Source organism: Chrysoperla carnea, chromosome X (genome assembly GCF_905475395.1).
Source record: "Chrysoperla carnea chromosome X, inChrCarn1.1, whole genome shotgun sequence".
Lineage (NCBI taxonomy): Eukaryota > Metazoa > Arthropoda > Insecta > Neuroptera > Chrysopidae > Chrysoperla > Chrysoperla carnea.
The window spans coordinates 5086330-5110418 of record NC_058342.1 but is presented as its reverse complement, the minus strand read 5'-3'; the positions used below and the strand labels follow the sequence as shown (position 1 = coordinate 5110418).

The 24089-nt window shown below is 29.8% G+C and overlaps 2 protein-coding genes across 2 annotated transcripts in view; both read right to left on the bottom strand.

Moving 5' to 3' along the window:
• LOC123302819 (lachesin-like) overlaps positions 1 to 24089 on the bottom strand; it is a 1791741-nt gene that overhangs the window by 968732 nt on the left and 798920 nt on the right. The gene's annotated exons all lie outside the window — the stretch shown is intronic.
• Positions 8791 to 24089, bottom strand: part of LOC123302110 — a 160009-nt gene continuing 144710 nt past the window's right edge. Inside the window, exon 4 of the mRNA XM_044884898.1 lies at positions 8791 to 8850. Within this exon, the coding sequence (XP_044740833.1) occupies positions 8805 to 8850 (46 nt within the window). The 3' untranslated portion in view covers positions 8791 to 8804. The remainder of the gene's footprint in view (positions 8851 to 24089) is intronic.

The following is a 24089-nucleotide window of genomic DNA, read 5'->3' as shown; positions in this document are numbered from 1 at the left end:
CATTTAATCGTTGATTCCTGCTAAACGGCTGGAGCAACAAAATCGGGAATAGAGCAACTAATTAGCACATGAATAGCACAAAATTCTCATATATTCACTTTATGAATTTGTGCCGTCATTACGATTTGGGGGGGCTAGCGTGACGTCAACCTAGCCCCCCCACCTTTAATCGTTGATTCCTGCTAAACGGCTGGAGCAACAAAATCGGGAATAGAGCAACTAATTAGCATATAAATAGTATTAAATTTTTTGGGTTGAGCCAATTTGGTTTGCGATGGTGGGGGGGCTAGGGTGACATGGGTTTAAAGTCGTCTCAAAGCTTCAAAAATGTTAGGTTTTTGATTTTTTAATAGCTAGTTCTAGTCGTTTATACGGGCATGAAAACTTTTTATAAAAAAATTTTACTTTTAAACATATTTTTTTTATTCATTCAAGTCGATTTAATCAAATATATATTGTCAACTTTCATGATAAGTTATATTGTGAAATATAACTGGAACGTGTACAGAAAGCAGTTATCAAAATTTTCCATATTCGAAATATCTAAGGCTGAAAAACACAACAAAAGTATTCAATCCTGAATATTTCGAAAATTATGCCAGATTTCGAAAATTATGCCATATATCGAAAAATATTTTTCTTACTTTTCGTAGAGTAGTGTATCACTGCAATGAAACATATACATCTCTATATCTATGGCATATATTACTTTCTATAAAATCAGGAATTAAATATTATTTGTTAACATTCAATCATTCCTTTTATTATCGATTTGAATATTATCAAAAAGCTATTACATACAAGTGCTATGTGCATGCAACCAACGTGTTGGTAGAATTAACTTTGGTATGATGGTATAAGTGAAATGAATACAAGGTATAATAATGTATACCAACAAAATATATTAATTCAAAAAAACAGGCTATATAAACATTGTACGTATTCATTCTTGAAAATTGAAAAACTATTGAAAAATATTAATTCTTGGTTTATGAGGTACCTTCTATAAAATGTATATGTAAGTTTATATACACGAAGCAATGTATTCAGAAATATTTAATAAAATATTCAAAGTAATGTATTATCATTTTACATATTTGATTGTAAATAGAACGTGCGATTGTATAATGTTGATGTTATAAAACAGGAATACAAAATGTTTCAAATTTTCAGTTCTAATTCCTATTTACAGCTCGATGAAAGATTGCAGTATATTTACATTTACTCGGTATGGCATGTAATTATTATGAGTATAGACTCCATTATAACGTCCAATTTCAGTAGCTTTTTTTGTAAATTAATGCCACGCTTGGGTCATTCCTATGGTGCGGGTTGATAGCGGATTCACAGTTTAAATGATGTGATGACAAAATCAAATGTAAACTATAAAAAATATCGACAATGATCTCATTTTTTTTTTCTGGAAGAAACTTTTGCTATATTAAACAGAACTTTTGTCTCCCATAACTTTTTTAAAAACTCAAAAATTTCACAATTTCATTTCATTGTCATTTTGACGAAACCTATCTCTTTCTTCGCAGATATTGAACCGTGCAGTTTTATTAAAGCTTTTTGTCGGAACTTTGTATCCAAGTTCCCTGTTGCAATTAGCCAATGAAAATGTAAACAAAACTATGCTTAAGAAAATGCTTAAATTTTCCGTGTAAGTACCATTGAAGTAAGTTCCTTGCTATTTCGTATAATTGTTTCTGCAAAATTTAGACTTGTTCGAAAAATTCTTCGAAAAAAATTTCCAATAAGTCCTACAGTTGTGGTTTCTTATCAATAAAGACCATTTTTATTCAAATTGAGTGAACAAGCGCGCTAAAAACAAAATTTTTGCTAGCAACTATTGTCTTTCCTCTTCGGTTTAAAAAAAAATGTTTCAAACAAAAAATGTTACATAAGAACGTATTTATAAGGAACAATTTTCTAATTTAAAGCGTTCATTAAATATTTGTCAATTATGACTCAGATTAAGGTTTTAATTGAAAATGAAAACTTAGGTCGAATTCGATGATAGTTTAAGATGTGGGCCTTTAAAACTAGCATTTTTCGTTGAACCATTTTTCGCTTGAAGCAGTTTCCTCGATTAAATTTATTTATCGAGTTTCAAGCTTATGCCATTTTAAAAAAGAAAAAATTTAAAAATTTTGGCTTATAGTCTCCTCTCCTTAAATAATCGTAACCAAAAATAGTCCTAAGTGAATCAAAGAAAATACTGACCAGTGAAACTTCCAATAAAATCAGAATAGCTCACAGACAAATGAAAGTCATCCGTCAAACAACCAAGAATATGATGATACGACTATTAAATATAATGGAATGATTTATACTTTTTTAACACAATAGTAGAGTATAAAACTTTTCTTCAACTGTTGAAAGAAAATATAGAAACTATAATTTTAAAGTGTTAAAATACAAATTTTTTGTAGTAGTAATGGAAATGGGATATTAATGGAAAAAAATGTAAACTGTCATAACGCAGACATCGCGTGCTTACCGAGCTAAATTTTTAAGCGTAAGATCCCCAGTCATTAGTTTTACGAAATCGAATTAGATAATTGTAGTTCATACCACGTATGTAGTTTCTAATAACGAAAATGATATTAGCGTGGAAAATTTAAAACGAAATATGCTTGAATTCATGAAAAAAAGTTCATACAAATTTAATTAAATATGTCATGTTAATAAATAAATTTAAACACTTAGTTGAAAATGGAGTAAAAATCCGAAACATGTCCAAATTATAAATAATAAAGTAGTTAAGCAAAAAATAAGTGTTTAAACTTATTTATTCACATAACATATTTAATAAAAATGGAATGCCACAAATTAAAGCTCTCTACCATGAATACAAATTTAAATCCATTCTCCTTATTTTTTAGAAGTAGTATTGACGGTTTTAATGCTATAAAAATTAATATATTCATCAGTTTATGGAAACTGAAATATATATAGGCATCAATACATTAAGATCGATTAACAATAAAATTTTAATTTTAAATACTGATGACAAATATAAAACGCTATATAAACTATAGTAAAGCACTCCTTAAGTCACAAGATTTCCTTAAGTATCATGTTTTTGGAAAAAATCCGTATACTCTCACCACCATTTTTTTACTGCTATTTTTATTTTTTTTGTTATCTTTAAAGATCAGCCAATCTTTGGATATTTGTTGTTACAAATACCTACATCATTATTTACTCTCCATGACAATTAAACAAAACCAACAAGCAGTATTTTTGATTATATACTAGCTTTTAAAAATTCCTGCCTACCCTGTTCAAAAACTCTGTGCACGCTACTGACAGCTTTCTAGCCAAAGAAGACGATACTTTTAAATGCCCTACCTGCACTCAACGTGTTTCGCATAGTATATATCGCCATAGTCAATTTAGTTAATTTTCCCCACAGGAAGGTTACAAAATCACTATGACAAATCCTTATGTATAAATTGTTTATTCGACAAAACTAAAATTAATGCCTGTAGATCTGAAAACTTATCTTCTGTCTGCAAGTCAAAACATCACATGATGCTTCATTTTGACAATACAAAGTCAATCAATTCAAAATCCAATGGGAATAATTCGTCTTTTGATGCATTGAATGTTGTCGAAAAATCACAAACAAATACCAATGTTACTGCTTGCTCTGCATTTCGCAACACAGTAGTAACTAAAACTGCATTATTATCTACGGCAATAGTCAATGATGAAAATAAATTTGGAAATATTCATGAGCTGAGGTTCTTATTGGATTCTGCATCTCAAAGTGAGTTCAAAACTTCCCAATGTGAAAAACTCTGTGCACGCCACCGATCTACAATAAGATTCTTTTATCTATCATTTCATTTTTGATGCAAAAATCGATTTTCAGCCTCGTTGCAAATTTTAGTTCTGTTTGAAATATTTTGTGTTCTATCAAGGCTCAATTGATTGATCTCTTAAACCTTGGCGGATTTGCGGAACTGCGGGTGTTCAATTTTGGCTGGGAATAATTATAATGGTAAAATCAAAATTAAAAAAATATATTACGAATGTAAATAAATGATCATAGTTTAAGTGCGAACCATTTTTATTTAGAATTATTTATTACGTATGATTGAGTTGAATTTATATCAAATAAGTAAATCTGAAGAAAGTAAAAACACTCTCTTCTAAATTGTAAATTTTCAAAGTGTTTTGAGGTGACGATATTGATTTCCTCTTAGCCGCAAATTTATTTAGTTATTGTCGTTTTTTTAATCTAATCTTTTTTTAATTTAATCTGTGTGTGCGCAATTTCCGACTCCACAATTAAAACTTCTTCCGTATCTTTGAAATTGAGTCTCGGGTGCTCATTGAAGACCTTTGTCCAATTATTGTATTTCTTGATCATTAAATGACACTTCTTTGAGGTTTTTCCGGTCTGATGTGTAAATGTCACTGGTGAAAAATTGTTGCTTAAATTTTAATTTGATTTTATGTTTAATATCTTATAATTTGTTCTTTAGATTGATATATTTTTTTTGTGGTCATTTTGGTTCTAATTTGATCATTCACCTGGCACAATTAAAGTGATCTAGTTTTGATGTCAACTCACTATGAAAAATTTTGACATATATCATAATGTTATATCTTTTTTGCAACCATGAATTAATATCTTTATTTAACCACAGTGTCTCTTCCCTTTTTAAAGGCATATTGAATGCTATAGATGTAGTTTTTATTTTATTTGTACAAACTTGATGTAATACTTCTTTTTTAAGCACTGTTGTACAAAGCAAGCGTAACCGAATTCTTGATTTCATTCTTAGTTTAAAATAATGCTTCATTTTCTTCGATATAATTGCATTTTGTAGATAATTTATTGTAGAGAGCGTTACTTTGTGGAGCTCCATAATTTAGGATTTAAAGAAAAGACTTCAAATTTCTTTTGCCTAGTCCACTAGTATTTTATTTTAATGTATTATTAATTTAAAATGAAATGTTTAAAGATGTTTTGAAACTGTGAAGTATATTTCAATCATCTCAGTTTGTATATCATTAGTCCTCCGCTCTACTCAGATATCTGAAAAACAGAGTTTAAACCCTATTATTTTATGTCGTAGTTCTGATGACGTATTTTTCAGGAATGTGTTACCAAATTCAAAAAGTCTTGTTTTACTGAAAATAAATCATAAATTCGTAAAAATTGTATAAAATTAAATAACAATAGCTAGGATTTTTAGAAGAAGAAGTCGATTTAAAATACACAATTAAAATAAAAAAGATATATTACGGAAATAAGATAAAATAATGTATAAACATCATTTCGGATCTTTTAGAAAAGAAAAAAGGGAATCCGATTTTAAGAACAGAAATAACTTCCACTTTACGAACTATTTTCAAGCAAAATTATTTCGTATCCAACAACAAAATATACAGAGCCACGGTTGGCCTATCCGTGGGATCGCCTGTCAGTTCGTTGCTATCAAATATTTATATAAAAAACTTAGTCGAATCTAATTTAAATTCAAACCGGCCGGGCCCAAGCAACATATAGAATTCTGTTATCGATATGTGGATAACATAATTATTTGTTTCGACAATACAGATATGCAATTAAATAATTTTTTGGTATATATCAACTACTTAAATTCTAAAATAATCTCCACTTTGGGAAAAGAGTATAACGCCGAAATTAACTTCTTGGACTTAAAAATTGCCAACCTGGGCAGTAAGTTGGAATATGCTACATATCAGGAACCAACTTCCTCAGACCTCACGATCCCTGTGATTCGCTATATCTCATCAATAAAGAATGGCAGCTTATCACTCAACAGTATATAGCGCAAGCACACCATTGACCACGGAGGATTTGCATAAAAAAATTACCACTATCAAACCAACCGCAATTAACAATGGTGGGTCGTGTGTGTGTAATTGTTCGTACCATATCGTTAATATCTGTAGATCGCTAGAACTTCAATGCGTATAACTATCCCTTGAATGTTTGTACTGCTCGGTCTGCTTGACCATTGGTTGATGGCGAATGTGGATTAGTGGTTTGATGTGTAACATTATTAACATGTAAAAACTCATAAAAATCAGAATATTTGAAAATTGATTGGTTTTCATTTTTTTTTTCTAATGTTTCAATGAGTGTTACCGTAGTTGCTCTCTTCGTAAAAATTTTAATTTCTAAGCACTTGGAATGTACATCTATGACAATCAAAAATTTCTTACCGTCGATTGGACCGGCGTTATCAATCTATACTCTTTACCATACCTCTGTAGAGTGCTCCCATAGATGCACGTGTACTTGTGGCGTGTTATTTTGAAGGCTTGCGTATGCCTTACAAGACCTTGCTCAGTTTTTAGTATCTCGATAAATGTTCGTCCAGTAAACGATTGATCTGGCCATTGCTTTCATATGAACAATTCCAGAATGTGTTGCGTATTATTGATTCCAAACGTATTTTTGTAGTGTCCGTGGGACTACCACCCTTTGACCAAGCATTATAATAACCTTCGTGTAAAGAATATTATACCTTTTAACTTCTTGGTCATTGTTATTATTTGATAAGAGCTTGTAAATCCTCTTCGTTTGAAGTTTCGAGGCGTAATTCCATGTACCCGTTTGTTCAGCTAAAGTCAATGTATTAACCGTAATATCACAAATTTTAAAAATCTCGTCGATTTTATTTTCTCCAGTTTTGATAAATGGTTGGCGTGAAAAATAATCTATGATTTTATTCAGTTAACCAGCACGATACATAATTTTATTTAACGTGCGTTCAACGTGATGCTGTAATTGCAGGTATATTTTTACCTGGATCGAAAATTGGTTTTAACGGTTTACTATCGGTAATCAAAGCAAATTCACACCCGTATAAATATTGACTTTTGGTGCCCAGATTATTGCCGTGCTTTCTTCATCTAAATGGCCGTGTTTTTGTTCTAGTTTGGATAATGTTTGAGAAATAAATCGAATCGGGCGTATTTTACTATATTACTTTATCGCTTGACAAATCACACTTAACTCTTTAAAGGCATTTTGTAATTTTCTGTCCAATTAAGCCTCACATGTTTATGTAATAACTAATTTAACCAGAAATGTAGTTGTATTTATAATAAATTGATTGTAAAATTTAACCATTCATAAGTGAGTTAGTGAGTTTTTTTCCAGATCGTTTTTATATTGATAAAGTAATAGTTCCCAAGCATTTAGTTTTTCTATAAAAAAATTTACATTTTTTTGCATTTATTGTAATATTGTATGTTGGATTTTCCGCCAACTTCTTGAATCAGTGGACTGTGAATTTACTACTATTTAAATATGCTGTCGAATATCTAAAATATATAAAACAATCGTTGATGCAATTAAAATATCTGGGACTTACCCGTCGAAACTGGATCCCTGAATGGCACGAGTCCTGAACACGTGGAAAATTTTAGGATAACAGGATAGGGAATCGCACTTCAAAACTCGAAATCGACGAACCCGTTTGACGAAAGAATTTTATAATAATTCATCAAACTCTTCACAGCGATTTTAATATATATAGAAACAATTTGCGCGGTAACGTTTCGGAACGATTAACTAGTACAGGACAAGATTCAAGATTAGAATCCGTCGTCAAGCCCTTTTTTTTTAAAATACTACCACTAACTAACAAAAACATAATTTAACTATTACATAAATGTTTATTGACTTTTTATAAGGCAGTAATGTAAAAAAATAAATATAGTTTGTCTCATCAAAACTTGATGCGACGCCATAAAATAAAAATGACTATGAATTGTAAAATTTCAATAGCGGCTAACTGCGGCCTCAACAAACTTTGTAATTGCGTTAAACATGTTATTAAGTTTTCCTCGCATCCATTTTTGGTTTTACGAAAATGATTATGTCATCAAAATATACTGCACAACTAGGGGCAAATCGCTCAGAATTGAATCTAAGACTGCATGAAATAAATAAGGTGCAGTAGAAAACAAAAAAATTGCCGTTTTACCCAAAAATTACCACGATCTGTCGCAGCAATTTTTGCACTTTCATCATCCAACATTATATTAAATTATTGTATATAAAAATGCCCGAGATTCAGCAATATGTATTACCAAAGGAATCGGATACTGAGCTTTTGAAGCATTTTATTGACAGTAACTTTATAATCCACATAAATTCTTACTTTACCGTCATTTTAGTGTACAATCACAAGTAGTGTCTTTCCCCAATCAATCAATTTATCGAGTTCAGCGTCCACTTGCTGTTGTGATGCATAAGTGTTGGGTCTAGGAGTTCTATAAATTGGCGTAGCACCTTTTGTTATAGTAGCACCAATGTTAAATTAACATCGGGTAAACAACATATTTTTTTAATTTCAGGGTAATGCGATATTATATCAGTACTTATAGTATGAATTTCAGCGCAACACATTGTTGAATTGTGGATTGCGTTACTAATTTTTTTTTTTTTTTTTTTTTTTTTCGTTAATGAAAACCTATTTTGATTGGGAAAATAGGGACAAAAATAACAAATAACAGACATAATTTATATTTTCTATAAAAGCAGGATAATATTTATTTTCTATAATATATACATAATTTTTGTTCTACATTATATACATATATACTGTTCTTTGAAATTTGACTGAATACATTTTAAATTCAAGTTATAAATTATATACCTTGTATTTTTTCTCAAATAATTGGTATACAACGACTTATAGATATTTTCAAAACAATTTGGTATATCTTCGTTCAAATATACTTTACTAAAAAAATAATAGTAATAAAATTAAAAACGTCTTCTAATGTTGGTATTTCAAATTTTAAGCATTATGTAGAGAGTAATTTATTGGCCACATTCGATTCAGCCTATAAATAAAATAAAACTCAATTTTATCATTATCTTACTTAAAAAGAAAATGTATCTTGTTAAAATTTTAAAAAATTATTCTTTGTTACATAAATTACAACTTTACAAATATTAATCGAAAAGGTCTTCAAATAAATAGTATAACTAAAATAAATAGTATAAGTTCTATAACAATAGAACTAGTAAATAGTCGAAAAGCTTTGGACTTTTAAATTAAGAATTTTATTCCATTTTATTGTCTGAATACAATTTACTTCTGCGACTACATGTATATTATTTTATAACAACGCCAAGAATTTTTTAGCAAATCAGTGTTGTTTTTTTACAAGTATCAGTGTTTATAAGGTAATCTAACATGAAGAATTTGACGTTATTGTAGAATTTCATTTGTAGTAACTCATTTCTCATTTCTAATTTTGTATATTGTCATCTTCATTAAGGAATTTTTGTTGAGCTTAGATCCTCATTGAAATAAATCCATTTTAAAAACAACAATGGGAATTTGTGCGTGTACACCTTTGGCGGGATGTTTGTTAATTTATTTATGTCGGTGCTCGTATACTAATATCACAAATGATATAATAGTTCGTAAAGTGTTGATTCAGATGAATTTAAATATGAAAGGGTATTTACATTGAAGATAATCAAGATATGTGCGAGAGTGGAACTTGTTACCAAAAAGGAAGAGCAATTGTTAAATATGTAATTCGTTTCATATTACCTATCTTTGTAATTATACAGGGTGTTCTGTTATTGACTGCAGATCGTCGGCCTACAGAATAAGCTCATAAAGACGAATGAAAAAGTCATTTACCAATTTTGGATTTGAACCCTAGTTTGGGCGCTACAGGTATGGCAAAAATTGATATATTTGTTCATTGACAGACTATCATTCGATAATCAGTAGCCAATGATAATAAGTAGATATAAGTTTATTTTATTTTATTACTTTGAACTGAGGAAGGGATTTTTTTTTAAGTATAAATGATTTCATTGGACTTGATCAAACCCGCCCACTTTTTATATTTTAACTATGATGGTATTGTGTTAATACTTAAGCTAAATAGGACGTCTTACAATCCATTTAACATACATCAAAAAAAACTATTTTGTATATTCCAAGAAATAATAACAAAACAAGTTGAAATTTGTTTGTTGATTCAATTACAAAAACAACTGAATAGAGCAGGAGACGGTCGTTTCATCAATACGTATGTTTTGTATAAATTTATTATTATTCAAAATAGCTTATAAATTATTTACATTCTTCTGTAATAAATGCTCAATGTGACCTCCATTGGTTTCAAAAACCAACGTTGACCTTTAATATCTAGAAGAAAACTGCGTAGGATTGTCGAGCTGGAATTTACCAATTTTTCATTTTCTAAAAATTATTAGTTCTCCTACAAACTCAAGAAAAGCTTTTTTCGGAAACTTTCAAAAATAAATGAAGTATGTTAACCGTGGTATCCAAATTTTAAGCTATTATCAAGCTACAAACGGTCAATGAAATGAGTGAATTATGAATTATTTGTACTTCAATCACAGCATAGATTACAATATTCACAGCAAATTACAACTAATACTAAATAATAATAAAAATAAACCCATCGATCACAATAATCAAAATCAGTAATCTTAATCCACTTTTTCATTTTCTAAAAATCGTAAGTTCCTACAAACTCAAGAAAAGTGTTTTTCGGAAATGTTGAAAATTAAAAGTATAAAAAGTATGCTATGCGTGGTATCCAAATGAAATTTGGATTCTATTTTCAAGCTACAAACTACAATGAATTGTTTATACATTAATCACAGCACAGCTTACATTATTCACAGTCTTCTGATATTCCTGGTTAATAATTACTATTACTGATATTCCTAGATAATAATTCATTTCATTGGCCGCTTGTAGCCTGATAATAGCTTGAAATTTAGATACCACGCTTACCATACGTCATATATTTTTGAAAAATTCCGAAAAACGCTTTCCTTGAATTTGAAGGAGAACTAATGATTTTTAAAACTGAAAAAGTGAAATAAGATTACTGATTTTGAAAACTGTGATAAGATGGGTTTATTTTTATTATTATTTAGTATTAGTTGTAATTTCCTGCGATAAATGTAATCTGTGCTGTGATTAATGTACAAATATTTCATAATTCATTCATTTGCCATTGGCCGTTTGTGGCTTGGAAATATCTTGAAATTTGGATACCACGCTTAACATACTTCATTTACTTTTGAAAATTTCCATAAAACGCGCTTCTTGAATTTGTGGGAAAACTAATTTGAGAAAATGCAAAATTTGGTAAATTCCTACATAATTTTTTTTGTTGGTATTGAAGGTCTACGTTCGTTATTGAAACCAATGGAATGACCTTTTGTTATAGAGAAATGTAAATAATCTATAAGCTATTTTGAATAATAATAAATTTACACAAAACATACGTATTGATGAAACGACCGTCTCCGGCTCTATTCAGTTGTTTTTATTATAAAATTATTTGAAAAGAATCAACATGTTATTTATTATTTAGTTTATTGCGTATGTAAAGTATGCAAAGACAGCCCATTTTTTTTATGTAATAAGACAATTCCAGCCTATAACTAAGTGAACTGTAGTGGCAAATAAATACTAATCGAAAAACAAGCGAGACAAGTAAATAATTAAATGCGAAAAATAAAGATAACAATTGCTAATGTATTAAATTTTTATTGTCCAATTAAATTTGATAGTTTTTAACTGTCCCTTCCAAATAAGATAGTGTATGCCTACCAGGTTTTCAAACACTGTGAATGGTTAAATTTTTTGATTTGTACCATAGCCATATCTCGCAAATTAGGGCTCAGATCCAAAATTAGTAAATAACTTTTTCCTTCGTCTTTATGAGCTTATTCTGTAGGCCAACGATCTGCAGTCAATAACAGAACATCCTGTATATGCATACATTTATGCAATGTGCTCCACTCATAACAAGGTCAATCCATACCTAGTTGAAGGGTTTAAAATTGTTTGGCTTTTGAATAAAAACCTGACCAGACATGAAGTTTTTTTTAGAACGTTTTCAAGGACAGCTGACACTTGGTTACAACAAAAATATTTTCCATGCAATTTTTGAAACACACAAGATGGTTGAAAAAAGTTTTTAATAAGGAATACAATCGAAAACTTTTTTTTTTTATGATCAACCTAAAGTTGGACTTTGCATCAGAAGTTGGGAAATGTAAAAATCCGTCTTGCAGCTACAGAATGTGGGCTTTTAAAAAAGTAGTTGCGACTTATTTTTTTCATTTAAAGTTTCTCGATTTTCACAAATGATTTGACATTATCTTATGAGGATGAAAAGAAAAAATATTTTTCATCAAAAAATAATAAATTAGAAAACCCTTTTGGGGATATTATTTACTACTTTTTTTTTATTGTATATTTTAAAATGTTTTTTAAGAACGTGTTCTCTCAGAAAATCCATTTACAAAAAAATATTACCTTTTAAATGTTATTTTGATGTAGCTTCGTTATTTCATTGTAAAATTTAAAGCCTAAACTAAAATCAATTATGTATTTCATGACTCTTAATTTATTTTAAAAAAAGAAAAAAAAGAATAAGAAAACTAACATATTAAATTATTAAATCATACAAGTGTTTCAAGACAAACGCATTGCTTCAAAAAGATCAAAAAATTTTTTTGTTATTTTTAAAGAGAAAAACCGATTTCCCGCAAATTTATTTTCTCTATACAAGCCATACTGTGTGGGGAAAGAAAACTTCTTGAACGAAATTCCTTATCGCACGTTACAGTTAGGATTTAATTTAATGCCCACTCATGCTACATCTATCATTTATTTCATCCAAATGACGTATTTATTTAGTTTCAAACGGTGGTAATTTATTTCATTGCCCCTGTTACATAATACAGAACGTACAACACATCATATCTATCAGTTTTATTTATTATAATATTTTTAAAGTTGACGAATTAACATGTTTCATTTTCGAAAAAAACAAGTATTGTTTTGGAGATCGATTTTTAGCACTCAGAAAACTTTAATAATAATAATTTCATACTCTCATCGAGTTTATCTTTGTAAAATAATATCTTTCTCGTAATTTTGTTATTGAAAATAAATCTCATATACGTTATTGAATGTAAAGTTCGTACACATTTTAGTGAATTTTCCATTCCCATTGTGGTATTTAATGTGGACTGTTTTATTTTTCATAATATATGTTTTCATTAATTTATATTTTGTCAAAGTTTTACTATTATATAAATAATTGTACTCTGCAAGTAATTAAGCTATTAAGTATTTTTTTCATTTTTGACTATTATTTTATATTAAAAATCACAGGCTTTCAGTAATAACTTGCACTAAAAATTATTTGAATACGAAAATGTACAATTTTGTCATGTTGAAGTCATATTTGAGCAAACACAAACAGAAAAAAGTACTACAGCATTTTTCAAAAAGTTTCAAAATTAATTAGCATGGGTTCCTTGCATAAAAAGAAAAAAAGATACGGTGTGAACAAATTTCAAAATAAAAATATGATAATACTTTAATTTTTGTAACATGCGATCAATCAGTTTTCCGATTTTTGTTCCGTAAAAAAGAAAGAAACTTACTTGAATGATTTGAGTCTGCCTGTATTATCATGTTAACGCTTACAAAGAGTAAAATTTTTAAAGGCAATTCTTTATTAAGTGTTTTTAACCCTTTCATTTTTTAATTTAAGCTTCTTGATTTTGAAAAAATGTAAAAATTCTGTGTTAAATACACTTTAAAAACAGCCTCCCGCATCGGGGTGTAGTTTTTTGAACATGAAAGTAATTTTTAATACCGAGTTTATACCCCTCATAATTAAAACTTTTTTTTTTTAAATGTATAAAATAAACTTTTTATGCACAAACTTTTTCATCCCCGAAAAGTTTTTATTTTTATTTTTAGTTGTTTTTAATTATTCCATTATCTATTTGTTGCATTATTCCATTATGATGAATCAAAAATTTTACAAAATCTTTGAAAAGCTTTATGGATAAATATAGTTTTAAAGTCAACCTAAGATTAAACGCCTGAAAAGTTGTTGAAATTTGATATTGAAGTACCTTGATCTTCCAGTAAACTACCTCCATTTTTAGATAATGAAATCAATTATAATTGTTTTTTTATTTATATTAATCTATTGTTGTAGCTTGCATGATAAAGTTGGATAGCAAAAAGCCAACAAAACGTTACAAATTTTGAGAATCAAACATGGGGATTATTTAGTCCAGGGTCTCAACAAAAATTATATTTTGTTATGGTAACATTGATGCGATTCAGAGTATGAATATAGACTATCATAAACTATTTTCATAAATCTGAGGTATACAAAAGTTTTTAACGTACCTTTCGAAATATGTATATTTTATCGCAAAACTTTTGGCACAGAAAACAAAGCTTGTAACATAACAAAGAGACTGGTGTGTATTCCAATAAATTTTTCATTTTGTTGAAATATATCCCCTTAAGGACCCACAATAAAAATATTTAGCTAGATTATAAAATTATTAAATAGCTAGACCGGTTTCGATTGCTTTGGCAATCCTCTTCAGTAGCATTAAACCTCTTAAAATTAAAAAAGTCCTTAAAATTAAAAAATTATTTACAAATCCGAAACAGACCGCATCACCCTGAAACAAATAATAATAAAATATTACCCTTAAAATTAAAATGAAATTATTTACCAGATTATAATAATAATAAATCTTTATGTTACACCCTCAAAAACAATGTAACTGCCTGCTTTCACCTAAAACACAATAAAATATTAAGTTTAAATCCTAAGATAGGATTATCGTTATGAATATATCAAATAAACTAAGGGATTAAGCCTGAAACAGTTAACGGTTAACAGTTAACAGTGACGGTGTACACTTTTTACCTGTTTTATTTGAAGGGATCGAATGGTGATCGAAAAACAACACAATTTGGGCAGTGTTTCTTTTAGTTACCTGTTTCATTTGTGTTGTCTCGAGATACTATATTTTATTCTATTTTTCAACTTTATTTTTTATTTCTCTTTCCTATTATTATTTGTTGATCTTTGATTTTTTTATTTTTTATTTATTTTGCTTATCATTTTTACTTAATTTGATTTTTTGTTTGTTTCAGTTTGTCATTTGGTAAAAATTTTTTTATTTTTCAACATATTTTTTTGTATTTTTATTTGTTTTATATTTCTCTTTATAATTTTGCTTACTTCAATCTCATTATTTATTTATTTTATATTTTATTTTAGGTACACTAACTAATAACTTCTTCTGTTTTAGGTACACTAACTAATAATTTCTTTTGTTTTAGGTACACTAATCAATACTTTCTTCTGTTTTAGGTACACTAATTAATAATTTATTCTGTTTTAGGTACGCTAATCAATACTTTCTTCTGTTTTAGGTACACCATTTTACTTCATTTGGTAATACTTACTTTATTTTTCTTTAATTAATTCTATTTTTATTTTTTGTTTTTTAATTTGCTTATTTTCATTTAATTTTATTTTGGAAAGTTACAGGTTTTTCTAAATTCTAATTATTTATTCTGTTTTAGGTACACCGAGGATAAAAATTTTTAATTTGTTGGTAATCTATTTTTCTCTTTATTTTTTATTTCTGTATTTTTTGTTTTTATTTTATATTTACAACTTTTCTTATCTTATATTTTATTTTCAGGCTTAATCCCTTAGTTTATTTGATATATTCATAACGATAATCCTATCTTAGGATTTAAACTTAATATTTTATTGTGTTTTAGGTGAAAGCAGGCAGTTACATTGTTTTTGAGGGTGTAACATAAAGATTTCTTATTATTATAATCTGGTAAATAATTTAATTTTAATTTTAAGGGTAATATTTTATTATTATTTGTTTCAGGGTGATGCGGTCTTTTTCGGATTTTTAAGATTTTTTAATTTTAAGAAGTTTAATGCTACTGAAGAGGATTGCCAAAGCAATCGAAATCGGTCTAGCTATTTAATAATTTTATAATCTAGCTAAATATTTTTATTGTGGGTCCTTAAGGGGATATATTTCAACAAAATGCATAATACAGCCCACAGAAATGCTCATCTTAATTTGAATAATAAATTTTGTGCTAATACTTACGGAGTTATGATTCATCGAACGCTCAAATTTTCATTAAAAAAATGGTTTCAATAATCTTTTTGGTTTACTTATTGGTTTAATTTCACAAGCTTTGTTTTGAGGTCAATTTGTTTCGACTAAAAGTACAGCTTTTGGTTTCTTCGAATGGACACGTTTAACAAAATATAAAAAGACATTAATACTTCAAAGTATTGCATCTGTACTAATTTTATGCTACAGAGTCGTCCAAAATATTATGACTCGTTACATCAGCTGTAATTTTTGTTTGAAAATTAAATCATGATTTTCAATTTTTGAAAAAATAAAACTGTTTTACACATACGATTACGATTTAAACAAATACGATTTTTTGGTCTGGCTTAAATGTTTGAAGTAAAATTCATTTATAGAGTGGTTAAACACCCTTAAATATATTTTTTACAATCAATATTATTTGCATCTCACGAAACTTGACTACTAACAATAAAAATAAATCAATAATCAAAATATTGTAACCAAAGTACAACGCAAGAATATATTCGGAAAAAATGAAAAAATATATTTCTGTTAAATATCTGTGTGTCAAAATAAAACGCACGGTTGAACGTAGAGATATATGTAAATCCGTGCGTTTTTTGTGACACATTTATGCAATAATGTTGCTTGATAGTATAAGTGTACCGAATCAAACTAGTAATGAATTTAGCTGTCGTTCATAGGCATCTTAAAAATTAACTAATTAAGCTTGAAAGCTATGGCCACACAATTAAACGTACATTTGAATTGTCTTTTTTCAACGAGTAGTTTTTTAATACTTGGTATTAATTAGTGCTGTTTACACGGACATTACTGCCACAGTACGTTACCGCCCCATTCAATGCCTTGAAATTTTTAGTAAAAAAACCTGCGTTATTGCGTTGCTCGTAGGACTTAAATATCTTGTGTTTTAGAAAGAATATTTGTATTTTTCTGTTTGTTTACTAAATGTAATATGTGACATCATTCCAAAACGATACGATGATAAACTTTTAAGCAATGCCATCATTCAGTATTCCTAAGTACTGAACTTCAGTAAAACACTCAAATTATTACGTTTTGAAGTATCTTGAATTAGCATTTCGGCCATCGTTGCCAAGACATGAAGAAAAGTGTGTCGGAAAAGTAATTTATCCATATCCTCTGATGATATTCCGTACCAATGCTTACCAACTGGACAACTGATTAACTTATCGTTATGAACGATATAATTCTTCCGTATCTTGATGTCATATGTTATATTTTGTATTTCACCAACGGAGGTACCAAACTTTTATCGACATACGATGAAAATACGAACTATGTCCTTAAATTTTAATAGTTGTGACATTATTGCTGGACAGAAAGCACAAGCAGGCATCGAACCCACAACTTTAAACATAATAAAAAGACCGATTTAAAATAAAATATATAAAATCTTGCGAACGTCATTTACCAACGATACATGCATAAGATTGATTTACAAAATAATTTATTAAAAAATTGTATTTAAGTTTTTTCGATACCCAAAGGTAGTTTATGAATGTGGGTACCGCGCCAAAGACAGGAATATACTAATTATTTCTTAATATGCTTGAAATACTGAAAACTGATCTATTTATAAATTATTTTAAGTGTAAAAAAATGTTACATTTTGAATCTCATCATACGTCCGTACGAAAAGCTGAAGTTACCGACTTTAAGATAAAATAAGATAAGACTTTAAAGCTTAAGTTAAATTTTTCGCTTCTACCTTGGACTATTCGGAAAAATATTTCACCAGTTGCCTAAAATGGTGGGACATTTGTGAATTAACTTTGTGGACAGCCTTACGAAAAATTCATTTTTTCCTTTTCCAACCTTTTTATCTTATTTGACGTTCACAAATCTTATGTCAGTATTTAAGCCACTTTTGTAGTTTCAATTTGCGATTTGCAACCCTATTAAATAACCCAATTATATAATTTGCTTAGTTACTATGAAAGGGCTGATAAAATCTTAACTGTTTCAAAAAATGGAAAATTAATTTTTTGCTATGTTGGGCAAATGTAAGAAATTTGCCATCATTTTTTGCCAAAACTGTTATAATTTTCAGCCCTTCTGCGGTGTCAAAAAATTGAGCACCTCTACCTATCATCGTCTTACGATACGCTACCGTTATAAAGAATTCGTCAGCATAAAAAACTAAGAATTTGGTAATATTATAATGCAATAACTTCCATTATAAACAAATAAAATGTTCTCGTGACTTAAATTCGTGTTCAGCGAGGTATCTACATAAATATTCCTTTATAATAATGATAATATTAATAAGAGTTGGCAGAAAAAACAAAAAATTAGGCAATAATATAATGCAATAACTACGATTACAAACAAATAAATCAATATGCAAGTGAATTTAATGCGTGTTCAGCGAGGTATGTTTATAAATTTTCCTTAATAATAATAATAACATTCACAAGGGCAGGCAAAACCTAACCAAATGTCCGAGCCTAATACTAGCAGGCGTGCCATACCCTGGAACCATTATTTTCGCTGAAAAGAGATGGACTAACGTGGCTCCGTTCTAGCTCAGCGGTTGATTGAGTTCAACCAAAGCATGCTAAATTTGAGATACTTTTTTATCAGTCCTCAGACGGATAGTAGTCGACCCAATCATACGTTACTCCGCCCCATTCATGATGACGCTTCTACTTGAAATAATGGGAGAGCAAAACCATTTTTCCACGGATGCCCAACTATTCCAAGAGAGCCAAAATACCACTAACGTCATCTCAAGGCTCTTCCCAACAAAATTCGAGCAAGCACCAAAACAATCCTCTGCAGTGCTTTCAATGTGCGAAGCCAATAAAGGTTGGCCTGGTCACTTGCTCCCAATCAAGTGACCCATCCATAACTGGCTATACGAGTAAGATGCACACTCTCTGCTGCGAAAAGCATCCCGATCTTATACATATGATCAAGTATCACGTCTAAAGAAAACCGGGTTTGGCAAACCTCCAACAACCATTGAGATCAGGAACAATAACCCACAAGCAAATGTAAATCGGAGAGAGAGATAGTCGGCTGCTATTAGTGTAGATCATTCTACACGTAAGTCGCAAGTTGCTGAGACGCAGGATGATATATTTCTAGATGAATTAGAATTATAAAGTGGGAGATCAGATATTGAGACACACGAAGGGGTATGTCAAAGTACCCCACAACTACCTGCATTGGAAGCTACGTCAACAACGCCATCGATATCCGAAGATACCCCATCACCAAATGTGTTAACTGCGGAAATGGCCCCTCCACTAATCTTCATCGTGGCAGGAGCATAGAGGAAACTCAGTTTTTCCCTACTGAGCACCCAAACACTCGTTGAAAGAGCTAAACTTACTGTTTCGCAAAACGTTTGTCAAAGCACAATACCTTGCTTTGATCAATCAGATCGTTGGCGAACATCTTACAAACACAAGTAGTCTACTCGATATCGAAAGCAAAGTCTATACTGCAATGTCCGCCCTTTCTTCTCTCATCAAAGCTGCTGAGACTCCAAGTTGACATCTTTCGACAGCCGGTATCACTTCAGGCACAAACAGCCCACACTCAACAAGGGTATCCTGCTCACTACTAAGCAACGAAACATTGAAGGGATACGTGCACTAGCTCTCGCCGAATTCAAGAGAACAAGACACGAATCCTTCACTTTTATATGCGAAACCATCTTCTTCTGTTGAGAAACCACCTTTAACTGATCAAATCGATGGCCATTAGCGTGAAATGTATGAAAAGTCGACTAGTAAAGATAAATATATAAAGACCAATGAAACTGTTCGAAAGTTTCTGCAACGCGCATTTAGCAGAACAAGCGGTTCTAACATCTGTTCTCGCTGATAAGACATTTCTCGCTTCTAAAAAAATGAAGGGCAACTCGGCGCCTGGACTGGATGCTCTGTCCGACTTCTGGTGAAATCGTTTACCTTCCACGCATGCACATCTTGCTTGGCACTTTACTTTACATTCACCTTCATTCTCAATGAAAGCATACTCAATACTACAATCAAGGACCTTGTTAAGCAGATGATATACGAGCAACGTGGCTACAATCGAGGTTAATGGGGTTGCAAAAGTAATCTTCTTGTTGGCAGATGTATCTGTTAACCTGCCTTTGAAAATGAGAATGACCTGGGTGGATTTTAGGAAGGCATTTAACAAAACGACTTACCAACACATATTGATGCTGCTCAAATGTTTGAAAATTCACCCCGATATTAGCAGATGCATTGAAGAGCTGTTACCACTGGGGAAGACAAAGTTTGTTCTTCGATCTGATAAACGCACTGCCTCAACAGAACTGGTAACGTATAAGCGTGGAGTCTATCGAGGCGGCAGCCTTAGCCTGCTTCTATTCTGCATTTCCCTTGTGCCTCTTTCCTTGCACTTTCGACAAGAGCCTGGGTACCGTTGCGAAGTCCATAATATCTTTTCGCGTAATAGTTCCTATAGCTCTTGTTTTACAATTTTGTATCCAGTTTCTTTGAGAATTTTAGTAATTTAGCAACCACCTTACTCACACGAGATTCATGTAACTAGTAGTAAAGTAGTAGCTCCCCGACCAAGGAATGAGTTTTAGATGGATACCATTTTAAAACATCCCATGCTTTTGCATCAAAAAGTCACGTACGATCCTTAAGAAAAATGACTTTCCCATAAAATATTTGATACAACGAATCCTTTAAATGCATAAATAAGTAGATCAAACGTTTTCCCCGACAAAATACAAGAAAGCGGCTTGTTTTTGAAATGGGGGCCAAAGTTGAAACAAAGACAATTAAATGCAACAACTTCTAAAGCGTATTGTGTACTTGATGGCAGTTTCTACAATAATTTATTTAATATTTTTATATTTATAAAATACACCACACAAAATGAGTGAAAAAAGTTCGTTTAAAAAATTGCCTTTTACTTTTAACTTCGTAATTTGGTCGCGTTAATTAATTATTTTTAAAGTACATTTCTCTTATAATCGATAGATCAAAATATAATATCTACTCACAAGAAGAAAATGTGATAAACTGAATTGAAGAAGCATAATTTGTGTTACATTTCATTGGTCACGTTTTTAAAAATATATTATGAAATATACCAAATATCATCTCGTAAGATTTATTTTTGGCGATCTGTGTTTGAACTTAGACCACCCATTTCGAGTTTTTAGATTTTTTTAGAGTGTTTTGATGCATCAAGGACTGCTAGAAATCAAGAAATTGGGTCAGATTCAATAGCCACATCATTCATACTTTTGTAGTTACATCGAAAACCATAATAATAGTCAAAGACTTTTCAGGTAGCCCTTTTGCATTTTGAAAAAAATCTATGTTCAGAATAAATTTATGCGCGAAAAGTAAAACGATTCATTTACCAAGCATTGATGAAGGCCAAAAATTAGCAGTCCATCCCATATAAATATGATTTACTAGACATTTGGAATAATGTATGTAGATGGATTATTATTATACGTTGTCTACAATTAATATTCAAATAAAAGCTTTCTTTAAATATATTTGAATACTCTAATTTTTAAGCTAATTTTACCTTTTTCATACATTTAAATGTATATTAGGGAAGACGCTAGAGAGATACACTAATGGAAAAAATTCGGAATTTCTTTTTTAATTCTGGTCCAGGCGATGTAAAAAAAGAAAACTTAGTGCAAAACATTAATAGCAAAGTATTGAGGAAATTTAGGATAGGTGTGCCAATCTAACTCAAGAAACGCTCGGCTTAGGTTTCAAATTTTAATTTTGTACATATAAGTTATATTAATTTAGGGTGAATTTTTGTGATTACTTTTTCCAGAAAAGGGCATCAAAATTGCACAGTGGTAGCAAATAATACACACAGCCTCGACATCTTTCTTTACAGCAGTATAAGCACGATATTATTAAATCAAATGTAGAATTCATCTTAAACATTAAAAATTGTCAAGAAAGCTTGTGAAGGTGTAGCAAATAATTATATCCATCTAAATTGTAACTTATTTATCCAATGTTTTAATAACTTGCGACGAAATTCGTTAGATTCTTTTAAAGCGGTTGTATGAGAATGAAAAATAAATGCTTGTTGCCGATAGAAAACTGCGTGCCGTTTGAGGTGAAAGGATAACAAAGTGTAGGCTGAGTGTATTCGTAGTAATTAAAGAATGGCTTATAGCAGCAATTTGAAATTCATTGGCAAATGATGTAAATTTAGATCTTAGATCTCTTACTACTTGGAGTGGTTTTGAGTTACGATTGATGCACTCATCAAAAATTTCCCTACCGTATATCTTAATAATAATGTAAATCAACACGCCGACGTCCGCCGGCAGCACCGGAATTATATATAGGAAAAGGAAGAAAGAAAGAAAAGAAGGATTATAGGAATGCCTTTGCATATTCGGGTTCCCTCTAGCACCTTCACTAACATTTTTTGTCAAGAACGTATTCTATTAGGATATGGTATATATATAATTCTTGTTTTCATATACATCATATTTTTTTATTCTTGTTTAATGAATAATTTATATAATACCTATGTTTATTTAAATTAGTTAAAATAAAGATTATACCGAATATTAAAAAACCTTTTAGTTTTTTTTTGGATAAGTTTTAATTTTTTTTTATTCTATAGCTTTCAGTTAATAATCTTTTGCTAATTTTTTTTTTCAGATATAGAATACAGTAATTTTGTCATATATTTACAATTTTGTTTGCCAAAAAAAAAAATATATATATAAATAATATATAAGTAACACATTACAAATGAAATATTTGTTTTACTGAATGATACAGGCAGTTTTTAATGGCAATCTACATCAGAAACTTAGTATGCCGTATGAAAGTGTAACTAAAGACACTATTTGTTCATTGTGTTGAGCATCTTAATGGTAAGGAAGCTGAAGATCGAAAATTTTAATTAATTAAATGAATGAATGAATAAAATTTTAAAAGATTGTAGTAAAAGAGCAAGACGAAATGTAACTGCTTAATTTGTTACTAATTTAACATTCTATACTATAAAGTAAAGTATAAGTTTTTATAAACTATATGTTTTTGTAAACAAATTTACTGTCCAATGCTAACTATTTTCAGCTTTTTTCAATAAAACACCAAATGAAGTATTGCAAAAGTAAATTGGCCTAGAAAAATTTCTGTATTATCCAATTTTCTTTCTTTTCACTGCAGCCTCCTAGCCATAAACGACTTTTCTCAAATATCTGATACATCACTTTTTAAAATGTAGCGATTGCCATGATTATTTAAAAAAATTTTTTTTAGAATGGATAGCTCTAGCCTTATGAAATTCTAAATGAGTGAGTTTTTTCTTCGAAGTGGGTAAGAAATACAACGATTTGTTCGAACGTTTGATAAATTGAATACAAGACCATGTCGTCATATCAAAAAATGCACCTGGATGAGATTAAAAAATGTATTACTGAAAATGATTGCGAAAATAGTTGTAAAATCGTCTGGAGTTGTAGTTGCGTTTTCCCGTTAATTCAGTTCCCGTTATTCCAGGATATGATACGATTTTATGGTAGTGATTATTATCAGCAAATGGTACAAATTAAAAACAATATTTCAAAAGTAGTTTTTAGCTGATATCAAGTCCTGCGCCGCCTTCTTTATTTACGATGTCTCTTAAACAAAATACGTCATCAAATATTAACTGACATTAACGTAATACTTGACAAAACAATATAACATATCCGCTAACTGGTGCTCTTTTCAAAATGTTCTAAAACTGTATTTAAGTATTTAATTTATAATATTTCCGGAACAAAATGATATGAATAAAAATTTAATTCATTTAATGTTATTAAAGAACTAGTTGAATTATTTGAACCTCGATAGAATGAGTATTATTTTCGGTAATTAAAGTTGCCAAAAATTTTTATCATAGGTAAACGCCAGTCAGCAAAAACTAATTTTGCAAAGTTGGGCTTATGAATTTTAATGTTTTGATACTTGCTTACAAAACACTCCAAGCTCAACCGTTATAGCATTATTTTCGGTTGCCTACGTGGCTTTAATATCATATGGTTACTTATAGAAATACAGTTGGTAAATTTTTT